Source organism: Lepus europaeus, chromosome 17 (genome assembly GCF_033115175.1).
Source record: "Lepus europaeus isolate LE1 chromosome 17, mLepTim1.pri, whole genome shotgun sequence".
In the NCBI taxonomy this organism is placed as follows: Eukaryota; Metazoa; Chordata; class Mammalia; order Lagomorpha; family Leporidae; genus Lepus; species Lepus europaeus.
Genome location: NC_084843.1, coordinates 61,091,216 through 61,113,892, shown reverse-complemented (window position 1 = coordinate 61,113,892; position 22,677 = coordinate 61,091,216). Strand labels below are relative to the sequence as shown.

At 56.4% G+C, this 22,677-nt stretch overlaps 1 protein-coding gene across 1 annotated transcript; it reads right to left on the bottom strand.

Moving 5' to 3' along the window:
* Positions 1-18,867: 18,867 nt before the first annotated feature.
* On the bottom strand, positions 18,868-20,930 carry DDIT4 (DNA damage inducible transcript 4). Its single transcript, XM_062214090.1, has 3 exons — positions 20,804-20,930; positions 20,446-20,701; positions 18,868-20,203 (listed from the first exon to the last, which is right to left on the bottom strand). The coding sequence occupies exons 2-3, from the start codon at positions 20,639-20,641 to the stop codon at positions 19,710-19,712; spliced, it is 690 nt and encodes a 229-aa protein (XP_062070074.1). The 5' UTR covers positions 20,642-20,701; positions 20,804-20,930; the 3' UTR covers positions 18,868-19,709.
* Positions 20,931-22,677: the final 1,747 nt, after the last annotated feature.

Below are 22,677 nucleotides of genomic sequence, written 5' to 3'. Positions count from 1 at the left end.
CAGCTCGGGGACACATGGCCTGTCCCTGTTCCCTTCACAGCCTGGGAAGACCCCCAGACATGCTCCCCTGATGCACCCTGCTCAGCTGTGTCTCCAGGGCTTTGCAGTTGCTGTTTGCTCTGCCTGGGGTACCTTCCCCTTGCCTGTCTGCCCAGCGACTTGTGCCAGCTGAAGGTCCTGGCACCCGTCTCTTCTTTCCATCTGGCTGTCCCTGCAGCGTTTCTCACGAGTGTGACCCGACAGGAACCAAGGAAGGGGTTCTGACTACATCCCCCCCACCCCACGGCCATCAGAGGCAGGGTGCTCATTAAGGGGTTCATTCTGCCCTGGCATCCCTGCACCATCAGCAAAGGTGGCAGCATCGGCGCTGTGGCACAAAGCTTCCCTGAACCAGGGAATTAAAAGGCCCTGCTTGGGTCAGTGCCAGGCCCCAGGGCCCAGGCAGCCATCAATTTCCTCATCTGAGAAATAGGGACAATGAACCTGGTCACCTTCTTCTTTCCTGGGAAGAGTATGAACTTAATGAATGCCCAGGACCGGACATGACTATACCCTCAACTGGAGCACAAGCTGCCTGGAGGCAGGGGAATGGCCCTGGTGACCCTTGGTCCTCTATGCCTGCCTGCCCAGGGCTCAGGACGGCGTGAGACCCACAGTCCAGCAGGCTGCTCATCTTGCTTGGTCCCCCATCCTGCCTGGGTGGGGCTTGGCTTGGAGGCCCGAATCTGCTTGCTAAGTACCTACCCCTCGAAGTCCTGCCTGAGCTTGCCTGGTCTGCAGCCTGGCTGTGTCCACTCCACGGCACTACATGGAGTTTCTTGATCTCTTCTGACAGAGCCCTACCCAGCGTCCCTCCTAGAGGCAGCCGCTTATCGCCCCTGGACCTGCAACTTGCACCCCTACCCCCATCCTAACGCGGGCCTGGGGTCACGCTGACCCTTTGCCAGGCTGGCGGGCCTCGGAAGCACGCAGGTTCTGCCCTGCGGGGGATGTGAAATGGAGCTGCCTGTTGCCATGGCTACCGACGGCACCCCCGTGAGCCTCCTCATTGGCCACTGAGGTCGAGATCCCGCCTCTGCCGCTGGCAGGGACCAACCGCAGGCATGCTTGGTGAGGCCGAGTTGACGGGGCCAGGCCGCTCGTCAGGGAGACGCAGAGGGCCTGCGCCTCCACGCCTCACGGGGCCCTGACGGCGTTGGAGCGGTGGCCACCGGGGAGCGACTGTCCCGGCCGGGCCGCCGGGGCATAGGCAGGCGGCGCCTGGCGGGATCTTCCCTCAGGCGGCGCCGGGGAGGCGCTGAGCTGCGCGGATGGAGTAGGGGCGGGCGCAGGGTTTCCCCCCGGGGCAGGGTGGGCTCTGAAGGGCCCGGCCGGGAGGTTCCTGAGGGCCGCGAGGGCGGGGTGTGTGTGCGCCTGGAAGCGCAGGAGGCTGGGGAGAAGTGTTAAGGAAGAGGGCGGAGAGGAGCCTGGGGTCGCGGTCTCCTGAGACGTGGGTGCGAGTCCCAGCTGTGCACACGCAGGCAGCGTGACCTTGCTCCCACCCCCGCCGTGTGCCTGCCAGGCGGTTCCCCGGGGGGTGAAGGAGGGGTGAGCACTTGTTACTTTGTGCCATCCGTGTGCCAAGTGCCCTAGGAGTTTTGTCTCCGCAGTTCCCTCAAAACGACCCGAAATAGGCGGGTGCTGGCTTCACCCCCATTTAGAGGACGAGGCCCAGGTGAGCTTGGCGGCCAGACGTCTAGGGGAAGAGGGCGGGGCCGCGCGGAAGGAAGGGCTCATTCCCTGCTGGGTGGTTTCCTGTAGCAAAAGTGCGTCAGCCAGCGGCGACCTGGTGACCAGGCTCTGCGGTGAGAAGGGGGAACCGAGCCTCCTCTGCAGAGTTGGCTTTGCTGGGGGCCGGAGAAGACGGGGCTCTGCCAGCACCGAGGGAGGCAGGGGCTGGAGCCGCGTGTGCCCTTCGCAGACCTCTTTAAGGGCCTGGCGAGGACTGAGCCCCACGGGACAGCACTGACGGGCCCCAGGGAGGAGCTGGCCCTGGACTTGACGTTGGAGTAGGCCTAAGCACTGAGCCTCACATTCCTGTCTGTATGCTGGCTCTGATTACACTGTGGTCTGGATGGGTCAGGCAGGGCATTCAGCTCCCTGCAGGCAGTGTCGCACCCCAACACCTGGTTTCCACGGCCCCCACAGAGCCACAGGGAGAGAGGCTTCTGTCCGGGCCAGAGTTGGCCAGCAGTCTTAAACAGCAGCCATTGGCCCACCTAAGCACTGATGGGTGTTCTTGTTTTCTGTTTTAAAACTCCTATTTGTTTATTTTATTGAAAGGCAAAGAGAATGAACCCCCAAATGCGTGGAACATCTGGAGCTGGGCACGTCTCCCACATGGGTAACGGGGACCCAACTACTTGGGCCATTACCTAATGCCTCCCAGGGTCTGTGTTAACAGGAAGCCGGAATTGGGATGGGGGTGTGGCCAGTGTCTCAACCACACACTGTGCCTGCACCTGGTGGGTGGGTGGGTGTTTGAAGATTTATTTGTTTGGGATGCAGAGTGATAGAGGGAGAGACAGAGAAATCCTCCTCTGGTTCACTCTTCAAATGGCCACAATTTCCGGGACTAGCCCTGCCAAAGCCAGGAGCCCAGAACTCCATGAAGGTCTTCCATGAGGTGACTGGGGCCCAAATCCTTGGGCCATCACCCACTGCCTTCCCCGGGCAAATTAGCAGGGAGCTGGGTAGGGATGGAAGCAGCCAGGACTCTAGCCAGTGCTCCTGTGGGATGCTGGTGGGATGCAGTGCATAACCACTGCCCCACAAGGCCACCTCCCGCCCAGCCCTCCAGACCTTTGTGTGTGTTGAGTACTGGTCCTGGCTGCACCCTCTTCATCTTCCTTTGGCCTGGAAATCCCTGCTGTGCTCATCCCCATTCTGCAGATGGGAAACACAGTGTGGAGAGGGGTTAAGAAAGTTCATGTGGATTTCGGGCTGTCACTGATGACAGCGACAGAAAATCTGACTCAAAGTGGTTTATGCCAAGAAGGGAACTTACTGGTTCACGAAACCAAGAAAATCCAGGCATGACTCGGTCAGGAAACTCAAAACACCACACAGACACATTTCTCCTAGTTGTAGTTTAGTGGGTAAGACGTTCCTGGTAATTGTGACAGAAGTCCGAGGAGTTACTCTAATTGGACAGTCAGGGTCACGTGACCAGCCGCTCACCAGTGCAATGCTGATTGGCAGGTTGGTCCCAGCTCTGGGTCTTGTAGCCTCCCCTGGAATGAAAGGGAAGGAGAGAGAGCCTTTCTCCAAACAAGGAGTAGAAGAGATGGGGATTGGGTGCCCACATTAGGATTGCATCCTCACCCAGTCAGCTTCCAGCCCCCTCTGTACCTACTACAGGTGCTAGCCTGGTGCTGAGCACCCAGGAGAGAAGTCACAGATTTGAAAAGTGAGCATGCCTTTCCCTCGCCACATTCCTGCCCATCTCCACAGGGGCCCTGGCTCGGTTGCTCCCTGGAGCGTCCTGGAAGTCTTTCTGAGAGTGGTGGCAGTAGCAAAGGCTCTCCATATTTAGCCCGGTCCCGCTTTACCCTGGGGGCCACTTGCTTCCAGTTTTCCCAAGTAGAGGACAGTTTCCTGGGGGCCGGGACTGTAGTCTTTTTTGTTTGTTTGTTTTGTTTTTTAAAGATTTATTTATTTGAAAGTCAGTTACACGGGGAGAGAAGGAGAGGCAGAGAGAAAGAGATCCTCCATTCGTTGATTCACTCCCCAATTGGCTACAACGGCCAGAACTGCACCATCTGAATTCAGGAGCCAGGAGCCTCTTCCAGGTCTCCCACGCGGGTGCAGGGATCCAAGCACTTGGGCCGTCTTCCACTACTTTTTTTTTTTTTTTTTTTTTACATTTATTTACAATTTTTTTTTTTTTTTTGACAGGCAGAGTGGATAGTGAGAGAGAGAGAGAGACAGAGAGAAAGGTCTTCCTTTTTGCCGTTGGTTCACCCTCCAATGGCCGCTGCGGCCAGCGCATCTCGCTGATCCGAAGCCAGGAGCCAGGTGCTTCTCCTGGTCTCCCATGCGGGTGCAGAGCCCAAGCACTTGGGCCATCCTCCACTGCCTTCCCGGGCCATAGCAGAGAGCTGGCCTGGAAGAGGGGCAACTAGGATAGAATCCGGCGTCCCAACCGGGACTAGAACCCGGTGTGCCGGTGCCGCAAGGCGGAGGATTAGCCTGTTAAGCCGCGGCACCGGCCTCTTCCACTACTTTCCCAGGCCATAGCAGAGAGCTGGATCGGAAGTGGAGCAGCCGGGACGTGAACCGGCGCCCACGTGGGATGCTGGCACTGCAGGTGGCGTCTTTACCCACAATGCCACGGCGCTGACCCCGGGTACTGCATTCTTTCCTCCCCTGTGTGTGTGGTGCCTCTCTGGGACCTGGCAGCAGCCGAGATTTGGGGGGCCCTAGGACGGCCCTGCCCTACCCCCTGTGTGTCTCCTTTATCTTTTCAAAACCCATCATTTGATGGGATTCCACTCCTTAGTTCCTGCTGAGAGTCAGATGCCCCTGGCAGAGGGCACACAGTAGGTCTGAGCATTCGTTCACACTTCAGTATGAAATAGTTTACAGAATCCTTCAGGAGCACAGGGTTTGTTATGTATACTGTTCATTTAGTGCCTGCAAATTCCAAAGCTCCCCATGCAATCCTCATGACAGCTCTAGGAGCTGGGTACCGTTGTTCATCCGTGTCTTACATACAAGGAGCTTCCCACATGTGTCTGTTAGCAGTGGAGCAACGATGGGAAAGCAGGAAGTCTGGGATCCGGAGCCCACGCTGCTGTTCACTCCACCCAGACAGTCCCCAACTCTGCTGTTTACAAACACATTCGTACCCGTCTTCAGGGCCTCCCTGTAAATCATGGAGGCAGTAAGTATGATTGTGCCCATTTTATGGAAGAGATGTTGAGACAGCTAAGTTCAGTGGCAGGTCCAAGACTTGAACCCAATACTCCTGTCTCAGGTCACCGATCCTTCTAGAACCCCACCCAGTGTACAGAGAGAGGAGATTTTAGATCTTGGAGACAGAGGGAGAGAGAAGGGTAAGGATAGAGCTAGCAGCTCCCAAGACAAGCTTGCCCTTCTCCCACTCCATTTTTTAAACCAAATATGTGCACTTTAAAAAATTTTTTTAAGTATTTTCATTTTATTTGAAAGGCTGAGAGGTAGAGATCTTTGAGCTGCAGACTCACTCCTCCAGTGACCACAGCAGCAAGGGCTGGGCCAGGCCAACGCCAGGAGTCAGGAGCTCCATCTGGGTCTCCCAGGCAGCTGGCAGGGACTCAGGTACTTGAGCCATTACCTGCTGCCTCCAGGGTGTTCCGTAGCAGGAAGCTTGATTGGAAATGGAGCAGCTGGGACTTGAACCTGTGCTCTGATATGAGATGCCGGCAGGCCAAGCGGTGGTTAACACCCACCACCGCACCCGCCACTCCAACACTTGCCCTCTCTCCACTGTCTCTGGTGAGCAGGGCCCTGGGCTGTGGCTGAGCATGCCCGCCCTCCCCCTGCTCTGGAAGGAAAGGGGGTTTACCAAGGGCCACCCGAGGCCCGCTCCAGCCTGACTCCAGACTTGAGCATCTTAGCATGAGGCTGGATGCCTTCTCTGAGTATGGTGAGGGGCCACTGGGTATTTGTGGACTGACGAAATCACACACACACACACCCCCGCCTCTGGTGCTTTGACTCTATCCCCCAGCACCCAGAGAGCCGCCTCTGCTATCTTCCAGGAACCCGTGCCATCCCAGGCCGGAAGCCGGGTGGGGATGGCTGGCACACGTAAAGGGCTTTTTTGAAACTCCCTGGGAACTGAATGAGAGTGATTTCACCAGAGGTGCTTGAAGGAGAAACCAGGGCCGCATGTGGAAGGCACGGGGAGCTCAGTGGGTCTTGCTGGGCGGTCTTTTCCGTGTGACTCCCTGGAGTTTCCTCTTCCGTAGCTGACCTGCTCACAGGCTGCTTCTAAAGCATTGTCCAGTGGCAGGTGTTGTGCCACAGTGGGTTAAGCTGCCACGTGGGATGCCTGCATCCATAGGAATGGAGTCCTGCTCCTGGTTCGTCTCCAGCTTCCTGCTAGCGTGCACCCTGGGAGGCAGCAGGTGTTGGGCCAGCTGCATTGGTCCCTGCCACCCATATGGGAGACCTGGATGGAGTTCTTGGTTCTGGCTTGGGGCTGCACAAACCTGACTATGGCAGGCATTTGGGGAGTGAACCAGTGAATCAAACTCTCTTTCTCTCTCTGTCTCCATCTCTCTGTTGTTCTGCCTTTCAGATAAATACAAATGGATACTTTTAAAAGAGACATAAACATAACATATTGTTATGAACAATGGAGGCTTCCCCCTCTCTGCTCTCTGATTTGATCTCTCATTTTTTCCCACTTTGCAGCTGTGGGAACGCAGTTCCTCGTGTGGCCCAGAGCCACACAGGAGGCATTAGAAATGCAGTAAGAACCCACCTAGCTCTCGAGTCCGTCACCCCAGTATCTATGAAGCATGCACTGTGTAGCCAGAATCTGAGCTGTGCCCAGGAGTACAGCAGTGAGCAAGGCACGTGTGTCCTGCCTCTAGGAGCAGCAGCTCCAACAAGGGGTGAAGACAGGTGAGGGCAGGACAAGATGACAGGAGCTGGCGCTTGGCAAGGTGCAGGACCACAGGCTGCTCAGGGCCGTCTTGGCTCCCACACTTGAGAGGGCCCAGCACAGCCAAGGTCTGGTGGCGTGGAGGGGAAGTGCGGAGGGCTGGAGCCTCAGATCTCTTCCTAGCTCCAGGAGAACTGGAGCAGCCCCACCCTCAGAAATCCAGGAGCAAGACCCTTCTGCCCTCCCGGGCACTCTGCCTGCCTGCAGTTTCAGTCCCCAGCCCCTGCAGTTTCCGGGGCTGAGGTAGTTTCCAGCCCCACCTGCTTTCATGGAGCCAGGTTCATCCTCCACTCCCACTAGGCGTGTCCCATGTCACTCTGAGTAACTCCAGGGACCCAGGTGATCTCATGCACTCCTGATTCAGTTTGAGTCACTCTGTTTCTAGAAGGTGGCTGTCAGCTCAGGCACCTGGAGCCTGTGGGAGTGGCAGGTCCCAAGTCCCTGCTCCCAGTGGTTACCCAGGTCTGTGTCATGCAGGGGCTGTGGGGGAGCCCTGGGAGGGAATCCCGAGCCCCTGAGACTCCTCTGCAGCCCACCTCTGCCCCGTCCATCCATCCACTGAGCAGCAACTCCCCGGTGTATGTATTCTTAACAAGCAAAGGGCATTAAAATGGCTATTATTGTGTTGTTGTTTAAAGATGTATTTATTTATTTGATCAAGTTACAACGAGAGGGAGAAATCTTCCATCTGCTGGTTCACTCCCTAAATGGCCAAAATGGCCAGGACTGGGCCAGGCCAAAGTCAGGAGCCTAGAACTCCATGTGAGTGGGAAGGGTCCAAGCACTTGCTGTCCAGGCACATCAGCAGGGAGCTGGATCGGAAGTGGAGCGGTGGTCTCAAACCGGCACTGCAGGCCTGCGCTTCAGCCTTTGAGTGAGTGAGTTGGGTACTTTGTAGACATGTTCCACTCTCACAGCATTCCGGCACCGGATTTCATCTCCCAGGTGCGGAAGCCGAGTCTCCAAGAGGGTTCTTGTCCAGTGTCACTCAGCAGGCTCCAGCTAGGTTTGGAACCCAGCTAGCTGGCCAAGGCCACACCTAACTACCCCTTCCAGCCACCAGGAGACTGGGGTGGGGGGATTTCTCCGTCCATATGGCCTCATCACCCCAGGACACCTTTGTGGGGGTGTGGGCAGTGGGGGCTAGAAACTGACAGCAGACCAGTTTGTTCCACTCAAGCTCCTGCAGCCATTGTTTCCTTGGTGGGCGGGGCCTCCTGGCTCCAGAAAATCATCTTTGTGAGCCAGCAGGGTCTCCCACGTGGGTGGCAGGGACCCGAGCACTTGGACCATCATCTGCTGCCTTCCCAGATGCCTTAGCAGAGAGCTGGATGGGGGCACCTCTGGACCCACCCCTCCCACTCTGTGCCTTGCCTGCAGCCTCCCTCTCACCCTGCGCCCCTCCTGCCGGCCGAGGCTGCAGGGCCCAGAGCTGCCTCAGCCATGTCAGGCACTGCTGGCCACCTGTGGCTATCAAACACTTGCTATGTGACCACTGCAGTGGAAGACCTAAATTCTAATTTTTTTTTTTTTTTGACAGGCAGAGTGGATAGTGAGAGAGAGAGAGACAGAGAGAAAGGTCTTCCTTTTGCCGTTGGTTCGCCCTCCAATGGCCGCTGCGGCCAGCACATCTCGCTGATCCGAAGCCAGGAGCCAGGTGCTTCTCCTGGTCTCCCATGTGGGTGCAGGGCCCAAGCACTTGGGCCATCCTCCACTGCCTTCCCGGGCCATAGCAGAGAGCTGGCCTGGAAGAGGGACAACCGGGATAGAATCCGGCGTCCCAACCGGGACTAGAACCCGGTGTGCCAGTGCCGCAAGGCGGAGGATTAGCCTGTTAAGCCACAGCACCGGCCTTAAATTCTAAATTTTATTTAACTTTCATGAATTTACATTTAAGCTTAGAAGCCGATATTCAATTCAGTTCTTGGAAAATGTTTATCTCGGTTTGGAACAACTTGAAGATGTCCATCTATGTTTTCAACTGCAAATTGTTTGAAATCTAAACACAAATCATTTTCTGATGAAAATGTAGCAGGCAGGGCCAGCATTTGGCTCTGGGGTTAAGATGCCACTGGGGACGCCCACAGCCCACACTGGAGTACCTGGGTTCTAGTCCTGGCTCTGCTCCCAGTTCCAGCTTCCTGTTCACGCACACCCTGGCAGGCAGCAGGCACTGGTTCGGCCTCCGACGTAGGAGACCTGGGTAATATACCAGACCCCTGGCGTTGGCCTGATCCAGCTCCAGCTGTTGTGGCCATCCGAGGAGAAGTCAGCAGATGGATAATCTTCCTCTGTTTGTCTGTCTGCCTTTCAAATAAATAAAAATAGAGAAACATTTTACAAAATCTTAACAAGTTTTGCAAATGTGAACTAGCACTAGATCTTGAAGACTTAGTCAAAGAAAATGTAAAATAGTTTACCTCACTAGTGTTGTATACTGACTTATGTCGATACTATTTTATATGCCAGGTTAAATAAATTGTATTACTAAAATTAATTTCACCTAATTCTGCATTTTTAAGTGACTACTGGAAATGTTTGTGTCACTTCCATGGCTCACATCATATTCCTATTGGCCACCTCTAGCCTCAAGGTGACGCCGGTGGGTTCAAATCCTGGCCCCGTGCCCTTGAGCAGCCTAGCCAATCTCCGGGCCTGTCTCCTCACCTATCAGACAGGTGGCACTTCCCTCCGAGGGATAAATAAGATGCATTTTGCTGAGCACTTTGTCATGGGTGCTTAGGGACAAACTCATCCTTTTACCTCAACTCCCAAGTGCAACTCAAGGGAGCGCCCCAGTGTTTATCTACTGAGCTGCTGTGCAGCCCACTGATGCCTCGGCCCGCCGGGAACTCCCGCCCTGCAGGAGCAAGGCTGGCTCAGTTCTGGTAGCCAAGGAGAGAATGAAGCATGGAGATGGGCTAGATTGGGGCTGCTGTCACAGCGGGGCCTGAGACTTCCCTGGGGAGCAGGGGACGACACTGGAGCCAAGCAGGGGAAGCTTGCAAGGAAGGGCGGCCCCAGCAGTGGGAACAGTGGTGCCCAGATGGCAACTGGGCGTCCACCCTGTTCCTGCACCGCGTTTTCTATTTTGTGGATCTGGCCCTCTCCTGGTCACTGCCCTGTCCCTGTACTGATGGCAACCCTTGTAAAGCTGGTCACATTGTTCCCCTTCTCACCCGTCCTGCACTATCCCCCCTCCCTCCCCGGCCCCAATTAGGGTAGGCTTTCTAGGAATGTGTCCCCTGATGGTCCCTGGTCCCTATGGTCTCTCTCTTTCTCTCTGAGGTTCTTCCTGCAACCCCAGCCCCACATCTGCCCCTCCCCAGCCCCACATCTGCCCCTTCTCCCTCTTGGTCAGTCACGCTCCACAGCAAACTTGCCCCTTTCCTGGGGCAGGAAGCAAGTCCAGGCCCTCCACTCCTTCAAGGGCTGGGCTAAGCCTGCCACAGCCCTGCTTTGGGAACACTGAGAACCACATCTGCCCAGGCAGAGTGGAAAATCCCTCGCTGGGGGAAGGGCCATGGAAATTTCTTCTTGGTGGTGCCCTTCCAGACTTGGACTCGCCCCGGCGAACAGTCAAGCGTCTGCAGCGCTGCTCTTCCTCCCCACCCCCACCCCGGGAGGGCGGGCCGGTGGCCATGACTGACAGCTGAGCCCTGCTCAGGAATCACTCTCAGATGTCATCCTTCCCACACCCTGGGTTCAAAGGTGAAGAAATAAGGGACAGTGACAAAACTCAAGCCAAACCACAGGTTTCTCCACTTCCACTGCCCTGTGTTTCTCGGTTTCCTCATCTGTATAATGGGGATAGTGACAGCAGCGTCCCTCTCGTAGGGGTGCGATGTGAGCAGACAAGAGCTCTGTGCGCCTGAGCTCTTTGGCCTCCCAGGCTCTGAGCCTGCCCTTCCTCGGAGCCCCATGGCGGGGTGTGCAGCTCCCCACTGCCTGCACACAGTGGTCACGGCGTGTCTGGCCCTATTTCCCCTGCTTTTTTTTTTTTTTTTTTAAGATTTATTTATTTTATTTGAAAGGCAGAGTTACACACAGAGAGAAATCTTCTATCTGCTGGTTCGCTTCCCAAATGGCTGCAAATGGCCAGAGCTGAGCCTGTCTGAAGCCAGGAGCCAGGAGCTTCTTCTGGGTCCCCCATGCGGGTGCAGGGGCCCAAGGACTTGGGCCATCTTCCACTGCTTTTCCAAGTGCATTAGCAGGGAACTGGATCAGAAGTGGGGGCAGCCAGGACTTGAACCGGCACTGATATGGGATGCTGGCACTGCAGGGGGCATTACCCACTATGCTACAGTGCTGGCCCTGCAGTATCTTACATATGTATATAAGATATACATATATACGTATATCTTACATATATACCGGGAAACCAATCACACGAGAACACCAGCCTTTCCATCTCCTATCTTCTCTCTGAGTTTGGAACCTACCAGCTCCTCTCTCTTGTTTCTTCATACAGAATACCACACGTTAGTGTAAACCAAGGTCATCCCGCTGAGCTATGGGACCCCAGAACTTGTTACTTCCGTCCGTGGTTTGGTACCCATCACCCTGCCTCCCTCCTCCCTCCCTCCCCACCACAATCAATTTTAGAACATTTTTCTCACCCAAAAAAGAAACTCTATACCTCTCAGCAACCATGCTTTGTTTCTGTACCCTCTTCACTCTGGGTAGCCACTACCCGACTGGGCCTGTGGATTTGCCGTGGAGTCACATGACAGGATATCTTTGGTGCTTGTTTGGCAACGCCACAGGCATCCTTCAGGATCACAGGCAGTTGTGAAGCAGTCAGGCCTTTGCAGCCAGTTTGCAGGTCTGGTCCATCCCAAGAGCATGCATGTGACCCACGAAGCCGGCTTAGGCAGCAAAAGCTGTTTCCACTACTTTAATGTTATGGATATCGCTGCTATGAATATTTGTATACAAGAGTTTTGTGTGGACATTTCTTTTTTTTAAGATTTATTATTTAGTCGGCCGGCGCCGCGGCCCTTGAGTGATACCTAGAAGTGAAATCACTGGATGATGGGGTAACTCTCTGTTTAATATTTTGAGGATGCATCAAACTGTTTTCCAAAAGGGCTGTACCGTTCTGCCTTCCCTCCAGCCATGGGTGGGGATTCTATTTGTTCCACATCCTTGCCGACTCTCGTTACTGTCTCTCTTTGACTGTAGCCACTCTGGTGATGGGAAAGAGGGTCTTGGTGCAGCACATTTCTGTAATGGCCTACAATACTGAATTCCCACGAGTGGCTCATCGAGCATGTGGATCTCCTTGGGAGAAATGTCTATCCAGGTCTTTTCCTCATGTTAAAAATTGAGAGGTACGAATTCTTTTTGTATTCTAGATGCACATCAGTTATTGTGAACATTTTTCTCCTAGTCTGTGGATTGTATTTTCAGTTTCTTGGTGGCGTCCCTTGAAACAAAAACATTTTAAATCTTGATGAATCTGACTTGTTCAGCTACTCTATATTTTCATGTTTATTTTATTTTTAATGTTTGAAAGGCAGAATGACACAGAAGGAGAAAGAGAGAAAGTTCTTCCATCCACTGCTTCATTCACCAAATACCCACAACAACCTGGGCTGGGCCAGGCTGAAGCCAGGAGCCCAGAGTGCCCTCCTGGTCTCCCACGTGAGTGGCAGGAATCCAAGCACTTGGGCCATTAGCAGGAAGCTGGATTGGAAGTGTGGAGGAGTGAACTTGAAGCAGGTACTCCCATATGTAATGCAGTGGCTTAACCTGCTGTGCCACAATGCCTACCGCAAAGATATCTTCTAATTAATTAAGTAATTAGGCAGAAAGAGAGATACAGACACAGAATCAGAAACAGTGACAGAGACAGAGAGCTCTCATCTGCTACTTCACTCCCAAAATGCCCAGCACCGTCAAGGCTAAACCACGCCAAAGCCAGGAGGGCTGCAACTGGCAGGGACCCACGTACTTGAGCCATCATTTGCTGCCTCCCAGGGTGTGCAACGGCGGGAAGCTGGATGGCAAGGGGAGAGAGGACTTGAGCCAGGCACTCTGGTATGGGGTGCAGGCACCCCGTGCAGCAGCTTCACCCTCTGCACCACGATACCTACCCCTCATCTTCTCATGTAGAGTTCTGATATCTTTTTTTTTTAAAGATTTATTTATTTGAAAGTCTGAGATACACAGAGAGAGGAGAGGCAGAGAGAGAGAGAAGTCTTCCATCCGATGGTTCACTCCTCAAATGACTGCAACGGCCGGAGCTGTACCAAATGGAAGCCAAGAGCCAGGAACTTCTTTGCGTCTTTCACATGGGTGCAGGGGCCCAAGGACCTGGACCGTCTTCTACTGCTTTCCCAGGCTATAGCAGAGAGCTGGATCGGAAGTGGAGCAGCCAGGTCTCGAACCAGCGCCCACATGGGATGCCAATGCTTCAGGCCAGGGCGATAACCCGCTGCGCCACAGTGCTGGCCCCTCTGATATCTTATCCAAGAAATCTTTGCCTAACCCAAGATCATTAAAATTGACTCCTATCTTTTCTTCTGAGAGCTTTATTGTTCAGCTTCTCCATTCAGGCCTATGATGCACCCCACCCCGAGTTTATTTTTGTGTGTATATACTTAGTAAGATTCAGATTCATTGAAAAAAATTCATCAATTTTAATTATGCAGTTCAATTAGTTTCATTTTATGTACCTCTAAAAAAATATTATTTATTATTTTAAAAGATTTATTGGAGGCCGGCGCCGTGGCTCAACAGGCTAATCCTCCGCCTTGCGGCGCCGGCACACCGGGTTCTAGTCCCGGTCGGGGCACCGATCCTGTCCCGGTTGCCCCTCTTCCAGGCCAGCTCTCTGCTGTGGCCAGGGAGTGCAGTGGAGGATGGCCCAAGTGCTTGGGCCCTGCACCCCATGGGAGACCAGGAGAAGCACCTGGCTCCTGCCATCGGATCAGCGCGGTGCGCCGGCCGCAGCGCGCTACCGCGGCGGCCATTGGAGGGTGAACCAACGGCAAAAGGAAGACCTTTCTCTCTGTCTCTCTCTCACTGTCCACTCTGCCTGTCAAAAAAAAAAAAAAAAAAGTTTAAAAAATAAAAAATTAAAAAAAAAAAAGATTTATTGGGGCCGGTGCTGTGGCATAATGGGTAAAGCTGCCGCCTGCAGTGCCCGCATACCATAGGGGTGCTGGTTTGAGTCCTGGCTGCTCCACTTCCGATCCAGCTCTCTGCTATGGCCTGGGAAAACAGTAGAAGATGGCCCAAGTTGGGGCTGGCGCCGTGGCTCACTAGATTAATCCTCCACCTGCAGCACCGGCATCCCATATGGGTGCTGATTTGAGTCCCTGCTGCTCCTCTCTGCTGTGGCCCAGGAAGGCAGTGGAGGATGGCCCAAGTGCTTTGGCCCCTGCACCTACGTGGGAGATCTGGAAGAAGCTCTTGGCTCCTGGCTTCAGATCGGCGCAGCTCCAGCGGTTGAGGCCATCTGGGGAGTGAACCAGTGGATGGAAGACCTACCTGTCTCTCTCTCTCTCTCTCTCTCTCTCTCTCTCTGCATCTGCCTCTCTGTAATTCTGCCTTTCAAATAAATAAATACATCTTTCTTTTAAAAAAATATTTACTTATTTGAAAGGCAGAGTTAGCAGAGAGGAGACAGAGAGAGAGAGAGAGCACGCTTCCATCTGCTGGTTTATTCCCCAAACTTGTACAACAGCCAGGCCTGAACCAGGCCAAAGCAAGGAGCCTGGAACTCCCTCTGGGTCTCCCACGTGGGTGGCAGGGGCTGTCCTCAGCTGCTTTCCCGGGCACCTTAGCAGGGAGCTGGGTCTGAAGCAGAGCAGCCGGGACTTGCACTAGCCCTCCAGTATAGGATGGCTGGTGCAGTCGCAGGCGGCATAGTAACCTGCTGCTGGCTGCAAGGCCGGCCCCAATTTCTGTACTTCTAGTCACTCTATATTGTTGGAGTTTTTTCCTTAAGAAGTTAGGGATAGCCCATTTCCTCTTTTGTTTATGCCCCATAGTTGTGCCTGTGAATTCCTGGGCGATTAGGCATGAGATAAGAGAATCCTGAAATCCTCTTCTCAAGTCTTTCTTCCGCAGGCCCTGGACCTATTTATCATGCATAGGATGGGTGGGTGGGCGGTGAATGCAGTCACCCCCCCACACACACACACACATTCTGCGTTCAGGACCTTCAGCATGGCCCCAGGCTGCACCTGTGGCTGCGGCAGCCTGTGAAGCTGCTCACAGGTGTGATGGAGGTGGAGCCACCTGGGGGGGCGGGGCTTAAGGGCCTGCTGTCCCATTTGTGATTCCTTATCAGGAGGCCCTCATTCAGGTTCTTGCTAGCTGGGCCTGGCTTTTGTGCCCCCAGTTTCTTCAGGCTTTCCCTGGGGCTCCCCGGTGATAACAAAAGCAGGGTGTGGCTGACCTGGAGTCCCCCCCCCCCCCAGCTGGGGAGCCGGAGGGCTTTGGGCGTGGGAGACCACACTTCCTGTCTCAGCCCTGCAGCCCTGCTCAGTGACCCATCCCAGGCCTTGGTGTTTCCTTTCGAACCACAAGATGGAATTGACAGAAGCTTCTAGATGGTGCTTAATGTGTGCTGGGCTTAGAGCGGAAAACAGCTTTAGCAGCATGTACCCCCAATGTGGGGTTTTGACGAGCACTTGGTAGGGCCGTGTGTGGACAAGATATTGCAGAGGCAGTGGCTCTGTGGAAATGGTAGAGAAACTCAGGCCTAGAGGAAAGGAGTCGAAAGGTGATCTGTTAGAGGTGCCTGCTCTGTGTCAGGCTCGCCACAGCCCAGACCCCACCACCCACCCAGCCATGATGGCCTCTGCCTCTGGCCGCAGGGAGCCCCAGTCACGTCTTCTCCTTGCTGCTATCTGCATTTTACATATGAGAAAACTGAAGCTTAAAGAAGTGACGTGACTTGCTCCAGGTCATTGGTTAGGAAATGTTGGAGCCCAGACTCGAACCTGGTTTTCGCTAAGTCCAATGCCTGTGGCCCTAGCTACAAAGGATGTCAGTCTTGACTCTCGCTGTGAATGGGCAGTGGCATCAAACACATGTTCATACTCTGCCCTCTTCTCTCTCCAGCCGGGGGTTCTGGGGTTCCCTGAGCCCCAGGAAAGAGGGTGCCTGGAGGATCAGCAGGCCAATACTCACATGACCACCATCTGCCAGGCCCAAGGGGAACCGTGGGCTGAGCCATGGAGCTGGGACGTGCAGAGAGCTGGGAGGTTTTAGCATGGATTATAGACACTGGGAGACAGAGGGGGAACATAAAAGGCTGCAGCTTCCTTGGGCCTTCGTGGAAGGTCAGTGTTTGCAAGAAAACAGAGGGGCTGACATCTTGCTGGCTCCATCAGAAGGAACAGCGTCTGGGATGAGAGAAGTGGGTGGACCATGCTGGCCAGAGCCACAGTAAGGGCAGTGGTGGGAGGTGAGCCTGGGAAGCAGACCAGGGCCCAGCAACAAAAGTCTTGCAAGGTGACCCTGGAATCTGGCCATAGGGAGCCACTGCAGGTTCCAGTGCAGTGGCCAGAGGAGGTAAGAATCAGAGGGAGTCCTACACAGAGAGGTGAGCAAAATGAAAATTTTTTTTAAAGATTCATTTATTTTATGTGAAAGGCAGAGTTATAGAGAGGCAGAGGCAGAGAGAGAGAGAGAGGTCCTCCATCTACCAGCTCACTCCCCAAGTGGCCACAATGGCTGGAGTTGAGCTTCCTCCAGGTGCCTGATATGGGTGCAGGGGCCCAAGGACTTGGGCCATCCTCCACTACTTTCCCGGCCATAGCAGAGAGCTGGATCGGAAGTGGAGCAGCTGGGGCTCGACCAGGCACCCCTATGGGATGCCGGCACTGCAGGCAGAAGCTTTACTTGCTATGCCACAGTGCCGGCCCCCAAAACAAATTTTACAGGCCAAACAGAACCATTTCCGAAAGCAGTTTCCAAAGTTGGATTTTATGTGTAAGTCTTTATAAGCTGTTGGCTCTTTGGCTTAGCCACAAAGCAACCCACCCCACCTTCTCCTAGGGAGCCCGACTGCTGGGCCAGAGCTCCCTGCCACACCACAGAAGGCCTGGGGACCTGGAACTGGCTTGGCCCTCCGCAAGCCTCTTCCCCTTCTTGTGAAACCCAAGCAAAAGGGTTGTCCCTCGGGGGCCCCTGGCCTGCTAGTGGGGATTGTCAGGTCCTGTGGGCCCAGGCCTTGCTCAGCAGCCTTGTGGGCATGGAGAGAGCTTACTGCTACCCGAGCTGCCCAGCTCAAGGCTCCAAATTTGGAGCCAGGCCATGGCTGTCTTTGCTCCTCTTCTGGGATCAGGCAAGCAGGGTCGTGTGTGCTGGTGCAGATCTCAGGGCCTGGAAAACTGTCCTCCCAACATCGCCCACTCTCTCCCCTCCCAGAACCTGAGAAGCTGGGCGTGGACAGGTCAGCCCTGGTCCAAGAAAATGGGCATTCACAGGCTTGGGCCTCTCTTTGCTAATCTGGGAAACATTACAAACCCCTGCCCCACCCCCAGGGTGCCAATTAGGAGGATGTGCTAACCAAAGGGGTGGAGGGCTTCCTAAAACTATGCTCTGGGTCCCTTTGTTGTCAACATCCATTCTCTTTGTTTGTTCTTTAATATTTATTTATTTGAAAGGCAGAGCAATGGGGGTGGGGGGAGACACAGAGAGAGAGAGAGATGGTCCATCCACTGGTTCACTCCCCAAATGCCTTCAGCAGTCCAGATTGGGCCAAGCGGAGGTCAGGGACTCTAGTACTCCCGAGTACTTAGGCCATCAGCCCCTGATTTCCCAGGCACATTAGCAGGAAGCTGGATGGGAAGCAGAACAACCAGGACTCAAACGGGCACCCTGATATGAGACGCTGGCATCGCAGGTGTCAGCCTAATCCATGGCACCATGATGCCAGCCCCTCTGTTTTGTTTTAATTTCATCTATTTGGAAGGCAGAAGGACAGAGGCAGGATCTTCCATCTGCTGGTTCACACTGCAAATGCCCACAGCAGCCAGGGTGAGCCAGGGCAACGCCAGGAGCCTGGCACTCCATTTGGGTCTCCCACATGGATGGCAGGGACCCAAGGACTTGAGTCACCCCGGCTGCCTCCCAAGATGCACATTAGCTAGACGTGGAAGCAGGGCTGGGACTCGAACCCAAGCACTCTGATATGGGATAGGGGTGGCCCACAGTCCTACACACTGCAACAAATGCCCACCCCATCACCCAAATTCCAACTGCCCTCTAACTCAAGTTTGTAGGTGCTCTGAGCTGTCAGAACCCCCAGAGGGATGCTGGCTCCCAGACCCTGCCCAGCCTGCATTCAGGGTCTCCACTGGGAGCCAGGGCCCCAGGTGATCCGACTCTATCCTCAAGTGGAAGAACCACTGTTTTACAGCCTTGAGCAAACAAGACCTGTCTGGGACCAGGAAGAGAAAACAAGGGAGATAACAGCTCTCTGCACAGGCTAGCTGGTGTGGGTGGACCTGACAGGGAGCAGAGGGAAGGGCTTGGCCATGATAAGGAAATCGGGGCCCAGGCAGTGCAGTGAGTCTAGGTCAGCAAGGGCATCTGCGAAAAGCCCGCCAGGGTGTGTGTGTAGGGGTGTGTGTGGTATGGGGGGATATGTGTGGTGTAGGTGTGTGTGTTGGGGGGCTCTGGGGGGAACATGTGTGATGTCTTGGGGGAGGTGTGGGATATGTATGGGGGTACGGGATGTGTGGGGTGTGTTGTGTGTGTAGGGAGGTCTGTCTTATCAAGATTGGTGAGCTAGACCTTTTGTATCTAGAGGTAAAACTTCTAATTTTCATGACTGCTTAACAAATAAAACTTGCCTTCTCACAGAGTAACCCAAGTCTCCCCTACCTGCACTGCCTGTAGGGACAGCGGACTTGCGGGGGGGGGGGGGGGGCTCACACCTGGGTGACAAGGTGCGCTCTCCCCACTGGGCCTGCTAGGCTGACTCACCCCTCCCCTTCAGGTACTTTCCAGCACGTTCCCTGGTAGCCTCACACACAGAACACCAGGAGCCGAGCTGCCTGGCACGGAGCACAGTCCACACGGCTCTTCCCAGCCTGGCAGGCAGCCCTGGAGAGAGCCCCAGGAGCACACAGGGGAACCCCAGGGGCTGAGGCAGCACCCAGTGCCCCTCCTCTTCCTCTCAGGGCATTGACGAGAGACTCAGCCAATTGTTTTAACAAACATGTTTATTAGAAAAGTAAAAAATATTGCATAGGTCTTAATACTTGAACATCAAGTGTATTCATGAACAGTGAGAATCTTCATGTAAACAGTTCTAGATGGAAGACCCAGATGGCACTCCTGCGGGGAGGGGTTCCAGCCCCCACTCCGCCTCGGCCCCTTCCCCTCACAGCTCAGCTCTTCCGTAGGAGGCGGGACGGGCTGAAGGCAGCTCCCGGGGGTGGCAGGGCTCGCCAGGGGTCCCCGCACCCACCCCTTCCTCCTCTGACATTCACCCGTCTGTGAGATAGCTGCCCAGAACACAGGTCAGTAGTGAAGCTCCACCAGAGACAAGATACAAAACAAATGACAAACACGCTCAGGGCCCCTCAGCCCAGGATACACACAAACCGCCTCCCTGACCGCCCCCCTCCCTCCACAGGCTGCCGTCAGCACACAGCCCTTGGCAGAGCCCAGCACAGCCCAGCTGCCCTCCTGGCTCTGTCGCACTACTGCTTGTCTTAAACTGTCAGTAATAATACAAAATAATACGGTACATGCTACATACACAGCCAGCCAGAAGCCTGGCCGGCCCCTACGCCTTTGTTTCATGCTACAGTACTGCGGGGCGCGCGCCCCAACCGGGAGCCACCTGCACACACAGCCGGGGAGCTGCCTGGAGAACACTGTTGCACCTCCACCTTCCTCCCCTCGGGCGGCTGTTGTCCGTCTCCTAACCGCAGGCAGACAGCGGTCTCTCGGCTCCGGCGCTCTAGTCTCAACCCCAGAGTTCAGCGGTCTCTGCCGTGGGGGTGGGGGGCAGTGTGGGCCCCGCCCCCAGACTGAGGGCTCAACACTCCTCAATGAGCAGCTGCTCCGAGCTGTACAGCTTCTTCTTGATGACACGGAAGCCCGTGCTCAGCGTCAGGGACTGGCTGAAGCCAGGGACGAAGGTTGAGTTGGCCGAGCTGAACAGCCCCTGGATCTTGGGCCAGAGGCGTGAGTCCAGGCGCAGCACGAGGGTCAGCTGGAAGGTGGGCACCAGGCTGGGGTCGAGGGCCAGCTGGCCCACGCTGTGGCAGCTCTTGCCCTGCTCCACGCAGACGTCCAGCAGCGCCCCCCGCAGGCCGCACGGCTCGCTGTAGGCCAGGCGCAGGAGTTCCTTGCCCACCTGGCTCTCCAGCTGGCTGGGCATCAGCAGGCGCGCGGGCCGCCGCGAGCCCAGCCGCGCCTGGGACAGGCTCTCCTGCAGCAGCTGCATCAGGGTGGCACACAGGTGCTCATCCTCGGGGTCGCTGAGCAACTCGAAGTCGGGCAGGGACACCCCGTCCAGGTACGCGGAGTCTGCGAGGGAGCGAAAGCAGGCGAGGGCAGTGTTAGAGCGGCTTCCCCGGGAGGCCGGCAGGCGGGGGCGGCGCCGTTTCCCGGAGAAACCAGCTCGCCTAACCCCCTTCGTGCCTCAGTTTTCGCCCCACACTCGTCCCCCTCCGCCCCCGGGCAAGCTGGGTCGTGGCGGGGTAGGAAGGCCAAGGTGGCTTGGACCCCCTCCCAGAACGGCTTCCTAACCTCCCGCGCCCCTCGCTCACCTTCCTCCGGCCCGAAGCCACTGTTGCTGCTGTCCAGGGACTCGCAGTCCGAGCTCTCCAGGCTCGCACAGCGGTCAAGCCCCTCCTCTCGGGCCGCCGACCCCCAGGCTGAGCGCGGCGGCCGATCCGGGGTGGCAGTTCCGGAGGAGGACGAAGGGGAGGACGACGACGAGAAGCGGTCCCAAAGGCTAGGCATGGTGAGGTCGGACGCCAGGACGAGTGCGGATGAGCGCGGGGTACGAGAGCGCAGACGCCGCTGTAATACAAGGGGGACAAGGACCGGGCGTCAGCTCTGGGGGGGGGATGGACCAGCTCGGGATGGCCAGGACCCGCACACCCGAGGCCGCCCCACACTCACCAGCTAGCGCGGTCAGCGGGGACTGCTGGGACGAGCGAGTGCTGCCGCTTGAACGGGTGCGCGAACCGGTGCCAACCCCCGAGCGCTGCCCGGACCTGTCCCCTCCACCCGCCCGAACCTCCCCCCTAGCCTGCCGCGGTCCCTAGCACCAGCGAAGAGCAGCCTATAAGGACTGGCGCGGCGAGGCCACGCCCCCTCCGCGCCGCGGCCCAATCCAGGCCCGGGAGTGTGGCCCGCCTCAGCCAATGGGCCGCCGGCGCACGTTCGCAACGTTCTCTCCTGCCCGGTGACAGCGGCCGGGCCCCGCCCCCAGCGGCCCCAGAACGCTCCCAGCCGAATCCCGCGCCGCGGCCACGCCTCCTTTCTGGAAGGGATCCGCGGCGGCTGCAGCTGCCAAGGTCCCCGAGGGCGCTCGCGGCAGGGGAGGATCAAGGAAAGACTTGTTTATTATAGGGTCGTGTTGCTGGGGGAGGGGACGGCCCGTGACCGCGCTGGGGGGAGCGGCAGGGGAACCTGGGGCGGGGGGCAGGGAAAGCAGTCCCCCCCCCTGCCATTCCCTGGGCTTGGCGGCCTGAGAGCTGCGGGCCCTGCTGGGCGAACGGAGGATGCCTGCGGGTCGGCGGCGCGGGGGGCAGACGTTAGCCTGGCCGGCCCTCGCGCGCACAGCCCACGCCCCCCCTGCCCTGCGCAGGGTCGGGAGTTGGGGGAGGGATCCAGCCACTGGGCGACCCCGGGCACCAGGTTCCTGCCTTGCAGACCCACCTGCCTGTCCTTGCAGGGGATGGGTACAGTGGTCATCCCTGCCCGCCCCATGGAAGCCTGGCCCCCGAATCCTATCTGCTCCCACCCCCACCTGCTCCCCAGGGGAGGGCTTGGGGAGAGTGGATTAGCTGGCTCCCGGGCTCCCAGCGCCCCGTCCGGAGGCCGAGAGCAGGGACTCGAGTCGGATGGACGCACGGACACACCCGCTGGCCCTACGGACCGAGCACGGCGCAGCGGTGCCAGCTCCGCTCGCTGCGGCCCAGAACCCTCGGCGGCGGCCACCGGGTCCTAGCGCCCTCTCGCTATCGCGCTTTGTGCAAAAGACCGAGAGAGTCCACCGCGCTCGAGCGCCGGGCGCTCTGGAAAAGCCCCGAGTGCAATGACCAGTCCCAGTTTCATCATTCGGGCGAGGCCGTGGGAAGTCTGGGCTGCTAGCGGTGCTTGGGGGCTGACAGTGGTTGCCGGTGGGAGGAGGTTCGGGTGGAATCGAGCTTCATTTCTTTAAAGGTTTATCAGTCTGGGACACGGGGACCCTGATGGAAGAGGGAACCAAACTTACATCAGCCGCTCCGGCCCCTCGGGCAGGAGCCGAGCCTGATCCGGCGGCAGGCGGGCCTCGCCCCTGGGCAGGTTTGCACGTGATGGATGACACTTGCCAGGGAAGTCAGGCCACTGCCGCGGCTGTCCCCCACCCCCCACCCCAGTTTTTAAAATAAAAGTCTGACCCCCAGGCCAGCCGGGCAAATCCAGACTTAGAACCGGAAAGGGCCAGAATCCAAGTCCTGCTACCCCACCCCCACTTGACAGAGGGAAGAAACACCTCTGGGGACACATTTATAGATTAAAAAAAAAATAGGGGGCTGAAGGTAGGAGACTTTTTGAAGACAGGGGAAGAATGGAATAGTCGGTGAGCCACTGGGCCTCTCCTGGCCTTAAAGACCCCCCACCAGCCTTAAGGCTTGAAGACCCCAGAGGAAGGCAGTCAGATGGAGAGCTTGCAGAGGCCAGCTTATTAGGTAGCATGCATTCATTCAACAAACACCATCACAGCCCGGAGACCAGCGCCTTTTTTCGTTTCATTCTGTTAAAACAGCCTCCCCCAAAGCGGAAGG

Coding starts and splice junctions, on each gene's coding strand:
- DDIT4 (XM_062214090.1), bottom strand. CDS start 20,641: ATGCCTAGCCTTTGGGACCGCTTCTCGTCGTCGTCCTCCCCTTCGTCC. Junction 20,204..20,445: donor TGGCTTCGGGCCGGAGGAAG/GTGAGCGAGGGG, acceptor GCTCCCTCGCAG/ACTCCGCGTACCTGGACGGG.